General features: G+C 34.8%; 1 protein-coding gene across 4 annotated transcripts in view; it reads right to left on the reverse strand.

The window, feature by feature from the left end:
• Positions 1-4,041: 4,041 nt before the first annotated feature.
• The window catches only part of LOC120633016 (transient receptor potential cation channel trpm), a 357,472-nt gene continuing 344,577 nt past the window's right edge, over positions 4,042-16,936 (reverse strand). For 3 of the 4 annotated variants that reach the window (XM_039903046.1, XM_039903048.1, XM_039903045.1), the window contains 7 exons: positions 16,387-16,529; positions 12,243-12,411; positions 11,266-11,439; positions 9,199-9,366; positions 7,470-7,588; positions 5,305-5,476; positions 4,042-4,151 (listed from right to left, as the gene is read on the reverse strand). In XM_039903046.1, coding sequence (XP_039758980.1) covers positions 5,307-5,476; positions 7,470-7,588; positions 9,199-9,366; positions 11,266-11,439; positions 12,243-12,411; positions 16,387-16,529 — 943 coding nt within the window. In that variant the 3' untranslated portion in view covers positions 4,042-4,151; positions 5,305-5,306. The remainder of the gene's footprint in view (positions 4,152-5,304; positions 5,477-7,469; positions 7,589-9,198; positions 9,367-11,265; positions 11,440-12,242; positions 12,412-16,386; positions 16,530-16,936) is intronic. The other variant, XM_039903047.1, reaches the window with a different exon arrangement.

The following is a 16,936-nucleotide window of genomic DNA, read 5'->3' on the forward strand; positions in this document are numbered from 1 at the left end:
ATATGTATTTTTTTAACTATATATTTAGTGAGATAGAAAAAGGAACTTTATCGCTTCACATCGCATTAAGATTTTACTAAAATCTGAACCTAAATCTGGAAATTATTACGATTTTATATACTATCAAGAATGCTGGAGGAAATTGGTTCACTGAATTCCCGCTGAAAACGATAGAAGACAATAATTCAATTTACGTTCGAAATAAAGTGATTAACGGCCGGGTTTCCGATCGTCAAACATTCTTTATTTAAGACTTGAGTTGGCTCGCAACTTCGGCCTCAGACAATTTCTGATAAGTAAAATGAAATAAAATAATATGTCCCATCAAACCAAAGGCCGGTTTTTGAATCGTTAGAATATATCCTAACTTTTATTATTATGAGTTCTTTATGATATATTTTACTTCATCTCCGTAGGATTGGATTATGAAAATAAAAAGTAGTCTAAATCAATCTTTTGTTAGTTTTGAGAAAGTCCTGTTAAAATCAGGTTAAACGTAAAGATGGACAGTGCAAAAACTTATCCATCTATTGAATTATGCACATGTATATACAATTGATGTAGATTAATGTAATATTCAAACGGATATAAAAAATACAAAGTAATTCGATCGATTATTTGACCTGTTTTGCGAACGTGATATACGAAAGCTTAAAATAAACATATTCATGAGGGATATATTCTAACGATTGAAAAAACGGCCGTTAGTACGATTTGAGTATTAACTGGCGCTGTGTACATGTGATTTATGTCGAATGAAATGTTTTCATAACGGTAATAAAGTGACGGGTTTATTTGGAAATTGTTCTCCAATTTTCAATGAAAAAATATTTTTAGAATCGCAAAATTAATTCGTAAGCTTTTATAGTTTATAATAAAATACTTTTTTATGAAAGTTTGCAAGCTTATATACGAGTAGTTACAGCCACTGGTTATTTTTCTAGTATTTTATTCGTGATGTTATTAGGAAATTAACTTTTGCGATGCAAACATTATATTTGATACCAGTGAGATGTTGCGTAGCTCTAGAGGAATAAATCTTATCACTGCGTTTCTTGGAATTATTAGATCATTTTAAGTTGACAAACTCGTATGGGCAAATAATATTTCTATAATAGGTATAATAGGTAAAACTAAGAAACAATACAAAAAAACAAGGTCAGTCCCTACGTAGTGATAGAATGCAAGGGCGGTCTTCATTACATAATACACCGACCTCGATATATCTTTCGCTAATGTTTCATTATAAAACACTAGCTGTGCACCCCGCACCCCGCATTTCTTACGGTTTTTTTACAAATTCTGTGCGAACTGTTCGTTTGCCTTTCAACTAACTCTATGCCAACAATCAAAATTTAAAATTCAAAAAAAGTCATAGAGGAACGAACAAAGAAACAAACGAACAGATTTTCGCATTTATAATATTAGTAAGGTGTAATAAATACATAGTAAAATATAGGTAATTATAATGGGTTTTTATTAAATCAAGTTTACCGTAAAACACGCGTTGTAATGTGATAATTAACATTCTCCATCTAATGGTTAATAACATCTCTCTGCTCATAGTATTTAATAAAATGGTAATAAAATGATATGAATATGAAAAGAAATGTGTTCAATTCAGTCCATTATTCCAAAGCGTTATATTTGTACGTGTCAGCAGTTCTAATTGTTTTTTGCCATTTATCTAAAGGAAGCGTAGATTTTCCCTGGATAATAAATGTGCACTGTCACATCGACGAGTAGCGATCGCCATTTTCAACTTCGCGCGCAGTTTAAAATAGGTATAATCGATATTTTCCTAACCGTGTTTTCTATAAAAATATAATTTATGTTTCACAATGATGTTATAAATAAAAAGGACGTGGACATATTAAGTTATAGTGCTGTTATTTGGCATGCAAATTAGACAGTATTTAACATACGTGAGCTTAGTTTTTCGTCAATAGCGTCTAATGCAATACTCTACGGTCGCTTCTGAAGAGATACTATGTATTATATGTACATGTAACAAACAGCACGATCTAGTTAGGTAGGCCCAAAATTGATAAAGAGGTGAACCACCGAATCCAACTCGGATAGGCAGCGTTCGGGAAACTATGAGTCATCTTTTCGCCCAGAGTCCCTCAGTGCCTTAAGACCAAAGTCTTCGAATAGTGCGTGTTGCTGTGATGACTTATGGATCCGAAACGAGGGTGCTTACTTGGTATCAGCCTCATAAGAAGGTTCAAAATCACTGAGCGGCCGATGGAGAGAGCAATGTTGGGAGTATCTCTACGTGATCAGGACCCGAGTAACCAATGTAGCTCAGCGAGTCGCAAAGCTGTAGTGGAAATGGGCGGGTCACATAGCTCAGAGAACCGATGGACGTTGGGGTTCCAAGGTGCTGGAATGGCGACCCCGCACAGGTAAACGCAGCGTTGGTCGGCCCCCAAAGAGGTGGACACCGACATAAAACGAGTCGACACCGACATAAAACGAGTCGCTGGTAGCCGCTGGAAACAAGCTGCCCAGGACCGTGGATTTTAGAACTCTTAACAAAAGACCTTGAAATAATGATGATAGCGACAAAAAAAAAATAAGCCACAAAGTTTGGCTTACAGCTACCAATTAGCCAATATGGACGAGAAGTGGCTTTAACAAATAAACACGTCTTTTATGACGTCACGTTATTTTATGTTGTTACTCGTAAATACACAGCGTTTGTGTAATTTGTGTCCACTAATAGTAATAAATATATAATGTTTTTAACTTTTAACATCATTGGTGTAACTGATATAATAATAATAAATCTATAAATAAATATACTACGACAATACACACATCGCCATCTAGCCCCAAATTAGGCGTAGCTTGTGTTATGGGTACTAAGATGACTGATGAATTTTTATGAAATAATACACATAAATACTTATAATACCTACAGATGAACACCCATACACTGATAAACATTCATGTTCATCACACAAACATTTTCCAGTTGTGGGAATCGAACCCCCGGCCTTGGACTCAGAAACCTGTTGCGACCCTGACAATGACCCCTGCCCCTGAGCGACTTACCTATACAATTAATAATAAATAGGTATTTATTATTAATTGTATAGGTAAGTACACAAACAAAAAATTAAGTACCCTACAGGCATTGACGCTCCAAATATTATTTCAGTTGAAAATATATGAATAAAAATATTATGAATTTTCCTTTACAAAAACGTGAATTAATATTTTCGTAATGGTCTTTGTGAAATTAACAACGGGGTTTTATTATTACTGCGTCAATAGAAAGGTAATAGGTATTCGGAAAAAGGGGTTCCATAAATGGCCTTTGTAATAAAAAAAGTCCTAACAGACTTTATTCAGAGTAGGATAATTACATCCATATCCATCATATTGTGTGAATATCACCACTTAGGCTTTGTCTAATTTGGGATGATAATTTTGACAGCTTACAGTAGGAATGGGGTACTAAATAACCGTTAATAAACCAATTCGACTATCGATTATTCTTTTCATTTCAGTTGGAATCGCTAGTTTCATGGCAATGTGACCATAAATCATTAACAATGATACAAAACATTTAATTATTTAGTTTTTTGTAACAAATAATTGCGTGATTAGATAATGCAATTACTTCTTATCTTTCCAAAAATAACTTTCATATCTACAAAAAAATATTATATTAAGAGCTATTTGTTAGTTGATTCGATTTGTTTTATTTCAAATCCGATTTCGTACGACATAATCTGTATTAGAATTTTACCGGAAAAGAATAACAATCTTTATGGGCGTGCACCTGCCAAAACCGTCATCCCAAGTATATAGTAAAGTGAATATACAGTTCAATGATAATGACACACTCTTAGATCATAGGCGACGCGTATGTAACTTTTGTTAAATTGGAAACCTCCTTTGGGAATGTAACCCAAAAGTACACTGAACTTAAAAATCTTCAATTAAGTTGGCTGGATTTTTACCGACGGTCGAGAAATTTTAAAGATTGAACTAATAAATAGATATAACTTATTGTAACATTTTTTTTTTGGCGTTTTTGCTGTAGTTCTTTTTTTAAGTCCCATATCCTTTTTGATCTATACTATGATGCGTATCTTCTATACTTTCTTCCTATACTTTACTGCTCTGGAACATTTAACCTGAAAATGAAATGTTGTGTACCAAATTAATCGAGGAAAATATTTTAAAAATAATGCCCCTGTCCTTTTTGCTGCTATACTGTTCGCCATTTATTTAAATTACAGATCAATGTAGATTTAGTTTATTATCTGACCCTGATCGCGAATTATAAATAAGAAACTTGCTTTTTCAAAGAAGGAAAACATCGTAAGGAAACCTGCACGCCCGAGTATCCTATTCCAACTGCATAATGTTCTCAAAGGCGTGTGAAGTCTACCAATCTAAGATAATTGAAAACTTTAAATAGTAAAAACCATACGATAAATTTGCTAATAGGTTCATCTATTTTGCTTGAGAATGTCTTTATCTAACATGGGCTCTGAGCTGCGAGTGCCTAAAAAATATTTATTTGACAGCTTGGAATTCATTTTTGATTGCAATTTGCAGGTGTACATAGAGTAGTTTTCATAATGTGACATATTATAACATACAGGATACCGCTACAGTCCGTTCACAGTTATTTTATCTGTAGCTGTAAGCTTGGCGTAATTTATTTATTTATTTATATTATATACACTAAGCTCAATAAAACTAATTAAATTAATTGATTGCAACACGATATAAAGTAAAATAAATGAAAACTTATAGAATAATTATATTGAAATAAGTAATGTCAGTGGTGAAATAACTGTAAATTGACTGTACACTGCATTTTTTCTTACATGTCACATTATGTACCTTCACAATATTACAATTACTTACTTATTGTAGAAATCGTTTTCAAAATATTAAAAAAAAGTAAGTATCTCTTTTTATTTAAATACACATTTTTTTCCTCTATTTTATAAAAAAAGTAATGGATTGTTTACATAATAAGACAAGTTAGAAAAAAATAGCGGGTGTGATTAAACCACGCGACTGAAGTTATATTTCTTTAGCTCCATCTGTATTTATGTATATCTATATCATATTTAACATGTATTAATATATTAATTTTCTACAAATAGCTGGCTACGAGAAATGTGTGCTCGCACATCACTAAGTATCTACATTATTTCTATCCTCACTAACTTATATCTCCCTCTCAACTTCCGCATGCCTCGCCCGATCACTTTTCTTCAGGCGTATAGAAGTTTTAATTCAAAAATAGACTTTAGGTAGAACGGGTCTTACTTTTAGCACATTGTCTCTGGTCTTGCTGGTTGAGGCGAGGTTGTAGGTTGTGGGGCTTCCGCGGAGCGTTGTCGCGGTAGTTGTGAGGAGTCCAGCACTATGGAAGGCCGCGGCGGAAGGTTCTCACTCACCATGTGCGAGAGAGACAGCTCGCTTGACGCGTTCGTGTCACCTAACAAATTAACAAACAAAGCTGAGATGGCTGAAAACGGCAAGAGGCGGAAGAGAGAGTCCCTTATAGAGTTAGGTACATATTTGTTCCGTTTGCCGTAGATCCTAGGTCCACGGAGTCTCAGTGCAAAAAAAATCTTGCAAGGCATTACACCACGGTTGATTGCGGCATATGGTGACAGTACGGCTGGCTCGTTCTTTGCGCAAAGGATCAGCCTGGCTGTTAAGCGCGGAAATGCAGCCAGCATTCTTTGCACCAATCCACGGGCATGCCAGCGGACATTTCTTGTACAGTTGTTAGTTTTACTGTACCTAACACTAGCTGTTGAACGCATTCTTCGCGTTTATCACAAATCCCATGAAAAGTGAGAACCGTTCCCTGTGATAAAATGTAGCCTGTTACTCTTCGTACTTAAAACGAACTCTTTGTCAAAAACCAAGCTAATTGGTTACTTGATTACGGCGTAAAGTGAGGACAAACGAACAAACATTTTCGCATTTATAATATTAGTAAAGTAGTAAGGATTAACAATAAAATGTAAAAAAATAGCATATATAAAACTTGTCGGGTGGGAGGCTTTCGTGCATTTCCTATTTTCCCTCAAAGGCGTCGCCCACAGAATTAGGAACTCACAGAAACCGTGTACACGACTAATAGTGAGGTATCAAAAACCACTCCATTTTTTTGGAACGAAGTTCCTTACGGCAGGCTTGGAGGGGATAGGGATTTTGCTGCGCGACCGAACTGAAAAAAATGAGATAGTAAAACCGTAAGAAAAAATCCGTGGAAAAAATTTTAGTTGATAATTTGAATTACGATGTTTTTTTATTTTAAGTAATTTATTATTTGCTAAAATACTGAATTTTCTAAAAACTTTCTTGTATTTAAATAAAAACTAATTAGCAAAATTTAAGAGAAAAAACAAGAAAACCTACATAAAATTGAGCACGATTTTTTTTTTCAATCTGTGTCGATTCTACATTAGCCGAAGGAACTTCGTTCCTACCTGGTGTCCCACGACACCACATCATTTTGTATCTTTAACAGGCGGTTAGTCACTTCATTCCATTTAGCAGTTGACAGTAATTATGTTATCTCTAATGTGCTAAACGTTTACCATAAAATGGAAACAATAGGAAAAGTTTGTCAAGCAAAATTCCACGGGTGTAAGGGAGATGTGCGCGGGGCGTTTTCATGTTTTTTGGACACAATGCACTGCTTGCAATAATGGCTGATTGAGGGTTCTGTATATTCTTACTTCTGTGGCGTCGCCATGCTCTTTTTAATAAAAACGGTGGAACGCTAGCTCGCGATTGAATATTAACGAGTTTCTGCTTATTTTTATTTTCTGCTGCAATATCCGCCGGCATGACATGAAGACTATTATCAATTATGCAAACTACCTGTTGCCTTGTTATCCGCAAATGGGAATATAGAAGGTGTTATATTGTCGACGTTAACTACTTTGCCTCGACTTTAATAAGTCACTTCCTCAAATAGTTAATGTTCTTGAACTTATAATAATGAATATTAGATAGAAGCAGACGTTACTTTGCGGTATTCCATGATGTTTTATGAAAATGACGGTTGATTTGCTAATGCTATACTCCACGAAAGGCAGGAGAATCTGTATGGTGTATTATTCTGTTTGGTGTGGAATATAAAGATTGTTTATTCCACAGTTCAAACATTTTCCAGTTGTGGGAATCGAACCCACGGCCTTGGACTCAGAACCAGGTTTCTTACCAGGGCATATAGCAGGAAAATTGCATAAACAGCAAAAATCCTCCTTTTATACGAGTTATATATCAATTTTAGGGTATGCAGTGCTTTTGTGCATCTATGAACTGCACGCCACTGCTCAGAACGTGGGGTTGCTGCTCATTGCGCCAGTCGGTGTCAAATGATCGATATGATGATGATGATAACAAATACAAATTCCACATACATATATACTATAATTAACTCAATATCAAAAGCGAGGCGACATTACCTGAAGGTTGTCTCGGAACAGGAAGCAGAACTTCTCCGCAAGCGTCATCGCCTAGAAGCGGTTGCAAAGGCGATGGAAGCTCGCGACTGTCTATGGCTGACGATCTTCGGAGTGAGTGCCTTAATAAAACGAGAGCTAAGAATTAGTGAACCAATAAAAAATATTTGTAAGCCGTCACGGGAAGCCTGGCAGATGTGTAAAATCGAAATTGTTTTTCTATAAGTTATACAAACAGATTATGACAGGAATCAGACATTTTATAATGAAAAGATAAAGAATTATAAATTTGTTCCACAAATAAAAACAAATACAACCGAATTGATAACCTTCCCTTTTTGTAAGTCGGTAAATAATGACTGCTTATCACAAACTGTATATTAATTTTTATTATTAAATACGAAATACAAAAATTCAATCATATAGCGTGGCGAAGCATCGCTACGGCCTGTATTACTATGTCTATAATCAGGTTAACCCTCCGCATATAGTTATGTTATGTTGCCCATGAAAATTTTGGTAACACTAGTCTTTTTTACCTTTTCACGTCTTTCTGTGAATCGTCTAACCTAGTTAAACGGGGATAGGCGTTAATGTGCTACATCTGCATCTAAATCAATCGCATTTTCCTTACTCTACTCTTATACAACTTATGAATAACTACTTCTATAAAGATCATATATCTTTTTGGCTTCCCCATAAGTTGGGGAAGACAAGATGGTTTGAAACACCTAAATCACTAAGGTATAATATGATATCCCTTATTAATGTCTTTCTACATTGATCATTACATTCGATCAACTAATGGTATACATCTTCAACTACACTACATACTTCACAATTTAGAGAATCCGACTTCGTCATTGAAAATGGAAATTTATTGGATGGAACGTGACCAGAATGCAACCTATGCGCTATCTTCATAGACTTTTTTAATTTACCTATCATCTAAAGTTGTCTCTAATGCGGCTGTTATTTCCTCGACTGTTACTAACTTTTATTTATCTGTTGAAGCAGTCCCCTATTACTTTTTGTCTTTGTCTACTATTCTTCGTTGCCTTTTATCGGCTACATGTTAGATACAATTAGACTGACTGTCCGAAGCTTTAAAATACCTTTGATGCGGGGTCTTTTATCGCAGATTGCGAGCAGTGTGGCTGTCTGCGAGGGCATGTTAGTTTAAGCTAGTTTTTACCTGACCATAGTTGTTTTATCTGCTATGATTTGTTTGTTATAGCCATGTCCTATCTATGTAATCCTAACAATTACTTCTTCTAACTTTACCTTTGCATAGGCGGTGTTTAGTAACTGATGAATAATAATAATGAATATGCAAGATATTGCTGTAAGAAGGTGTCTTATATCATTGTATGTGATGATTGCTACTTCTTTTAGTACCTTTCTTCTCTTAAAGATAACTGTTACTTCTTATGCAAAAGCTTTTAAGTCTCAAAACCCTGTCGTCATTTCTAAAGGATAGACTGGTAGAAAATGCCTTCAGGCATTAAGCCTATCTTCTTATTATAATTACTTTTTCTTAGCCTCAGATGCACTAATTACTTTTTTTATGTCCGATGTAACGGTTTCTTTACTTTATTAATGATAACATACAGTTGTAGTGCCTTTGATGCAACAGGTTTTACCTTTCTCTTAATAAAGATTACTTCTTCTTTAATAACTTCTGATGATCTCTTACTATACTTCTTGTAAAGATTACTTCATTTCCTATTACCTCTGATGCGGCAGTCTTCTGTCGCTGACAGTGAGCAGCGTGGTGGTCTGGGGAGGCGTTGGCTCCTCAGCGCTGGTGTTGACACACACGCTGATGCTGACTCCGCTGACTTCCCCCTCCCCAGGCTCCTCCTCCTCGTATCTGGCCATTACAGACTCCATTTCTAGGCTACAGTTCAGATTGCTCCCATGTATTTTCCCGTTTAGTATTTTTGATTGTGTTAGTGGTCATTTCTTTATATAGTGTTATAAACAATTAGTAACTTTGTATATTTTATAGCTCGCTTTTCGCAATAATTTTAAGAAAGCATAAATAAATAAAAAGTTTTAAATAATGCATTATCAGCTCGCACATAAGAAGATATTGATTAATACTTTATGAGCTTCTTACTTATGCCAATAATTTCAAGAAAGCAGTAACAGATATCATTACTGGTTTAAACGTATGTATCTTAATCTAGGAAAGAGTTAATCATCGTTAGTATAAATTTAAACCATTATTATTTAAAAAAAGGGAGACATGCTTTGATGAAGAAAATACTTTTGTATAAAGAACCCGATCCAAACAGTGAGCTTTCGAGGAAATATGCTCGCTGGGTCGACTAGCAATGATATGCCCAACTTTCGGACTACACTTGCATAAAATTGACATAGCGTTGCGGTGCAGCAATTAGAATTTTGTTAGTTGTTAGACCATAGAGTTGTGTTATATGCCTATTAAGCTATTATCACTGTACTACATGAAACGAATTAGCAATTTGAGTTGTGTGATGTAAAAATACATGGAACAGAATCAACTGTTGGGTGGAATTATTTTACAACAATTTATTAGTTACTTTAAATATACATGGTAATTATGGAACCTTCGCAATATTTTCCTAGGATTTAGAGATCAGTATAAAGGTACTTTATTTACATGATTACGTAAATCGTGGTAGTTTTTATTGTAGGTACATCGATTAAAAAAGTTCATCAATTAAGTAAGCAGGGTGGGAGCGAATTTTTTTTATACTTTGTAAAGATTGTATATCTAATAGTTTTTACTATGAACTTTGCTATAGTGTCTACACATTGTGTATTTTAGTGTGGGAATTACATAGAATAAATGCAAGACTATTTGGATACCACTATTGGTAAAGTGTTTGATTTTAGTTAAACATAAACCACTACATTATCAACGCTCAACTGTAACGATTTATGAGGCGAAGATAGCAGAATTATTTTCTACACTACATACTGACATTCGTTGTTATATTTGTCGTTGTTATATTTTGTCAAATTTTATAGTATATATATAGCCTTTGCGTTATTGTGATGGTTACGCTGTATTTTCTTTAAGTTTTATCAAAACTTGTTTATTAACTTTTACTTAGTAGTTTTCTGAACCATCTATGAAAAAATTGCCAAGGTTAAATACATTTCTCATGTAATTTACGATCATAAGACTTTGACTTTGAAAATAGCCATGTATATGATGACTATTCATTATTATATTACTAGCTGGTCAATACTGTAATTTTATAATTATGTCGTGTTATGATTCGCGCAACATTTCAATAGATAACTAATTAGGTATTAAAATGTTTCGCTGCTAATTTCCGGCGGAACGGAATGGGAAAATTAAGTAGATAAATAGTTGGCTCAATATTATACTGGTAAGCATGTTGGACTTTACTACGAGGTTCGATTCCCGGTTGTATCGTATCGAGGTTTTCTGATAAGAAATTTGTAATAACAGACCGGTTTAAAGGCACCAAGCGCTTTTTGCTCCGTGTCTCTGAGGTCCTGATCCTGAAACCCGGGAGCCGGTAATCCTCGACAAAAGGACAAACTAACCAATAGACCAATTGGGTATTACAGAGTAGAGTAGAATCTGCCTTCCTTACCGGTGGTAGAGTCACTACACACAGATATATTTAAATAAATGAATTTTGAATTTTTTTAATTACAAATACAAATACCCCACAAAACACCACATCCATTTAGTGACAATACACAGCAATTTCAAATTATAAGGAAACAGACTAAAACACCATATAAAGGTTTTCGATAAACCTATTAGTCATACCGACGCTGTATGAGGTTCTCCATGATGATGTAATCGTCTTCCTCGGCCCCTCGAAGATGCTCCTTTTCCATGAAGAGCGCAAACTCAGGATTGGACATTTCGCTGGCGTGCCTCCGACGGTTCGACGGCGATGACGCCCGGTTGGGCGATAGGAGGCGAGTTGTTATCGGGGTTCTGGAGGAAAAAAGCATACATATTTCCCTCCCCTTGCTCGGAAATTACTTGAACTTTAAGAAATGTCTACATGTAACCAAAACAAGCAACACTTTTTGAGGCAACACGAGTCAAAATCACTGGACAGGTTTACGTGCTTCGGGAAGATGCAAGCAAATTCGTCCACGTTTATTTAGATTTTTTAACAAATCTCGCGTGAACCGTTCTGTATGTTGTGCAATGTAAACTTATCTACGTGCAAAATTTCGTCGAGATTGCTTAACTTGGTAAAGCGGTGTTTAGTTAACGAAGGTTATTTTTTAAATACCAAAAAATAATTGCGGGGATAATATACTAGTAATTTTCTTAATTCCGTTTCCAGGATGTTACTAACTAACTTAGTTAACAAATTCGTCATGATCGGCTCAGTTCTAGCAACCTGCCTAACTCTCAAACAAAAGTGAACAGGAATCTTGGCCATTGGAGTTTGGAACGCCCTTCCAACACCGGTGTTTCTTGATATTGGCAACCTGCCTACCTCTCTAAAAAAAGTGAACAGGAATCTTGGCCATTAGGGTTTCGAACGCCCTTCCAACATCAGTATTTCTTTATTCTGTCAACCTGCCTACCTCTCAAACAAAAGTGAACAGCCATTTTCTAGATAAGCGCAATCTTAAGTCACTAGTTGGATTTAAAGCAAGCCCAAACGTGGTATACGTTGGAATAAAAGGAACTCCACTGCTAAACTAAAGGCCTCTCCTAACGTTTGCATGTTCTCTGTTATACCGTAAAGTACGCGTTTAAAATATTACTATTAATTTTACCTCGGTGTATGCGGTGGTGAGAACAGCCCATACACGGTCTCCAGCTCATCAGTTATGCTGGTGTACTCGTGCATGGCCAGGAGTAGGGATCTAGGAGCACCGCCCACTCGGGTCCGACCTGATGATACACCGGCCGCGCCTCCCGTAGCCTCCCAGCCAGACTGTTGACCTGTTTAAAATGTTTTTATTTATTAGAGAACCCGAAGAAGTTCAAATTTTTTTTTGCGTTTGAAGGTGTATTTCCAAAAAAAAAAAACTTTGTTTATTTATATCGCCGTTTATTAAACTTCGAGGTACCTACTTGCATTATTGCTAATCGATGTGTCGTCAGACTTTTGTAAGATGTCGATTTTACTGGAACAGTGATGAACACTTTGATTTTATAATTGAACAGCGCTGGTTCGATACCGGCAACTGTGATTTTCCTTTAATATGGGGTAACGACCATAGGTGGGGAAATTTTGGTCGTCTATCATTTTAGTCCATTTTCTATATTCAATCTATCCATGATCTACAGAATTATTACTTGGCAACACTGTTATGTCCATCTATTTTTATCAAATAGTAACTTTGCTGAGCAACTTTCTTACAGATTACAGATAGATTGAATAAAGAAAAATTGAAACAAAGAACGTTTTTCTGTAAAAACATTTAAAAAAAACCTTTACTTCAGTACACGAAAATGAATTTTTGACTCATCAATTTTATTATAACCACAGTTTTTTATCGTTAATATTTATTTTAATTTTAATAATTAGTTCATAGACTTGAATTAAAGAGCTAATTGTGGTTATTTTGACATTAAGCAAGTTTTATAATTGCACAAAATGATTTTAATTTTAAATATTTTTATAATTCGAGGACGCTGACGCTGTGTTATATAATTTTGCTATAAAGTAAACGCCAAATTTTAAGTTGCCGACCCATCCTTAGTTTAGGTCAACGTTGTTTAAGACTTTCCAAACTTAAAATTCCTCTAAAACAAAGTTTATATTTTCTTTGTTTTGTTGAAACGAACCCTGAAAATACGCAGCGTTGAAAACTTTTTACATTACCTTTAAATTTTAGTTCAGTTACTTATTTGGTTTGATGAAAAATTATGTTCGGTTTATACGAGAAAGTTCCGCAGTTCGGGACTGGAGTAACTTCCGGGGATTTTAATAAGATAAGCTTAGATATTCTTATTGAGCCGGTGATAGCGCAGTGGGTAAGAGCTCGCCTTCACTTTCGGGGAGCCCTGCACGCACATGTAACTTTTTGAAGTTACGTGCGTTTTAAGTAATTAAAGATATCACTTGCCTCGACGGTGAAGAAAACATTGTGAGGAAACCTGCATGCCTGAGAGTTTTACATCTAATGTTCTCGAAGGTATGTGGATTCCACCAATCCGCACTGGGCCAGCGTGGTGGACTACGGCCTTAACCAATTCTCATTGTGAGAGGAAACCCGTGCCCTGTAGTAATGCCCTATCACAGGCACTTATGAAGCATTCATACATTTAACATGCTACCATCATTGGCGTTCCTAGGGTCTTGAATAAGCAAGCCCAGTTACATATAGGACTAATTCGACTCATCATATGGCCAATATAAGGCAGTTTATGTGCCATGTGTTTGGTTTATGTGCCAAATAACAAACAACAACTCATCTTTAAAAAACACTACGATTATGGTCCACACGCGAGTTATGGTTAAAAATTTCGATTTTTAATAAAAGCCTGGCTTTTCGGCTTCTATGGTAGTAACGCCACTGACTTACCACTAATGTAAGGTCAAGCATTTTTATCGTTGACATAGTCCATAGTCTATAATAGGACTTCTCTATAAGCTTACGTTTAATACAAACTTTGAACTTTTTCAGAAACATCTCCAAGATCTTTAAATGAATTTCTTATTTTATGTAGTCTAATATATTGCACTGCAAGTATATTTTTGCTTCTAATGTTCAAATAATGGCCGGTAATGGGCCGATATGACCATGATGACAAAGATTCTTATTTACTTATCCTAAAAATCAAAGTTTTGCTTTAAAAAATTATATCGCTATTATCTACTGAACATTTAAAAATCTAATGTGGCACTATCTTACAATAATAACTACTAAAAACTAAAAATTATTATTTGACTAACATACTTTTCCATTACTGCTTAAACAAAAATGAATTTTCATCTTCTTTCCATAATGAAGTTTACTTTCTTTTATAAAGTTCATATATATATATATTTTTTTTTTATTGTTTTTATATGTGATTTCATAACTGGACTTCCCTCAACTAAATAGGTACTGACAGAATACCAGAGTTGTGGGTACATTAGTATCCGGAGCATTAAGCTGAGTCAGAACCTTTTTATTGGCACGACACATCATAGACTTAAGCTATTAATAATTAAGTACAAAATTTTTAAGTTACTCCGTATGTAAGTCTGTTTGTGTACTTCTGTTAAATAAACAAATTCTATTCTATTCTATTCTAAAATAAGGGCTGGATATATTTTTTTCGTTTAGGGGAACCTCTTAATTTGTTTATTAGTGTGTAGCCCAGTCAGGGTTGGAATTGGATTTTTCGGAATTTTAGGGCTTTGGCCGACCAATCCAAAAAATCACCATCCGAAAAATCGGTAGAAATAAAAAATAAGTTAATAATATTAATTATACATAATATATTACGAGGTGGTTTGTGTTTTATGTTTTTTTTTTTGTTGGTGGTTTCGAGGACGTTTTAGATTTTATTTATTTTTAAATAGTTTATATTAGGTTAAATTTATAAAACAATTATTTTAAAGAATAAAGTTACAGAGATATATTACGTAAATCAAAATATTTTTGCATTGCACTGTAGATATAAGAAAAAAAAACATAGTAGGTATTTGTGACACATAAGATAAAAACCGAATGAGCATGTTTATTGTTTTTGTTCTTGCCATAAGTATTTGTCATTTTTTTTGTGTGTTATTTGCAAGTTTCGTTGGACGAAAATGTGGACTTTAAATTATCGATCTTGTTTTTCGGGAGATTATTTGCTTTGTCGGAAGTCGGGAGGACATACAAAAATTCGGGAGAATCCCGCCAATTCCCGACCGTCTGGCAACCCTAAGCCCAGTGGGTAGCACTTCCGACTTCACACTTTCGGAGGGCCGAGTTCGAATCCAGTATTAACTTTCCTAAATTATGTGTGTTTTCTAAGCAATTAAAATATACTTGCTTTAAATTAATTTCCGTGGTAAGATATATGACAGCTTAAATTGTTGGGGTTTAAGAATGTTGACATATCATAGTTTTAGAACTGTGATAACTAGTCATCATTTTCTGTGTCAAAAACCAAAAAAATTTAAATAAACCGTAAATATGAAACAATGAACGGTCCGAATTTGGCAATTAATTTCCCTTCGTATTTTAAATAGCAAGATTTTTTACTCATTTTTGTTTAATGAGAAAATAACAAATATCTATCTTGTGAAAAATTTGCGGATCAACAAAGTAAAGTAACTTCAGAGGATTTTTAATGAGCTACAAGCTGTCGATAGATATACTTTCTGTAAAAATAAGACAATGGGATAATTGTATCGATATTTTCAGCAAATGTACAACAATAACTTCACAACAGCTGGAACACGTTAATCAATATAAATATAAATGTTTCATAAAACGTTTAGCTGAAGAAACCCTTTGTCAGTACTCATATTTGCCAATAAATAATTATAATTCCACGCGATGTGTGACCATGCAACATGTGTAGTCGAAACTTCAGCAACTTGCGACTATGAAAAGTGTCTCATGAAGGAATAAATCATCATGTTTTTTTTATTATTAAACAAAGATCTATTATTTGGGTTACGCATCTAGTACACAATTATTGTCTTAAATAATTTAAAGTAAAAATATAACTTACAATACTTTTATGAGTTTTTAAAATCGGAGTAAAATTTTAGGGTCAAGATTCGGCCCATTTTGTTACGGTCGCGGTAAATATGAAAGACTTAGGGTATATCAAATAAACGTGTGTACATGTGTGTCACGTGTGGCGTTATTGTGTGATTGTCACGCGTGTGACGTCAGTTGCGTCAGACGCAGAAGTGTAATGTGGCGATGATCTTAGTTACTTAGTTGATGTAATACATTTTTAAATATTTTTTAATTACATTACCTGTGACAGAATTTTGTAGCGAGCACGCATCGACCGCGGAGTTGTCAGGCTCAGAATGTGTTTGACTGTGCTGCCTTCTGGGAGCCAGGTGGTGGGTGGAGTAGTGCCCGGCCATACCACAGTCATTGCCCCCTTCAGAACGCCTGCGAAATATACTACTGTATGCGCCTGCTAATAAAAATGTGCAACAGATAAAGCCAAATTGAACAAATAAAAAAAAACGGTGTTTGTGTTTGCATAACTCAAAAAGTAGTCAAATAATTGATTTAAGATTTCTTTGAAATATTACAATTTTAAATAAGAGCGTTTTTATATACCTATTTATCATCAGAATTAATATCAGTTTTATGCACAGCGAAGCATGGTCGGGTTAAGCTAGTTGTACATAACATTTTAAAACTCAACATAATGCTGACCGCATATTACACATCAGAAGAACCGCAACTGGCGCATTTTTTATGCCTAATTTTACTAAAACCCTAAAACGCATTTCTAACTCACTAAGTGTTATAATTACGCTCTCATCATCTCATAGTAATTTTGTTCAAAA

Source organism: Pararge aegeria, chromosome 21 (genome assembly GCF_905163445.1).
Source record: "Pararge aegeria chromosome 21, ilParAegt1.1, whole genome shotgun sequence".
Classification (NCBI taxonomy): domain Eukaryota; kingdom Metazoa; phylum Arthropoda; class Insecta; order Lepidoptera; family Nymphalidae; genus Pararge; species Pararge aegeria.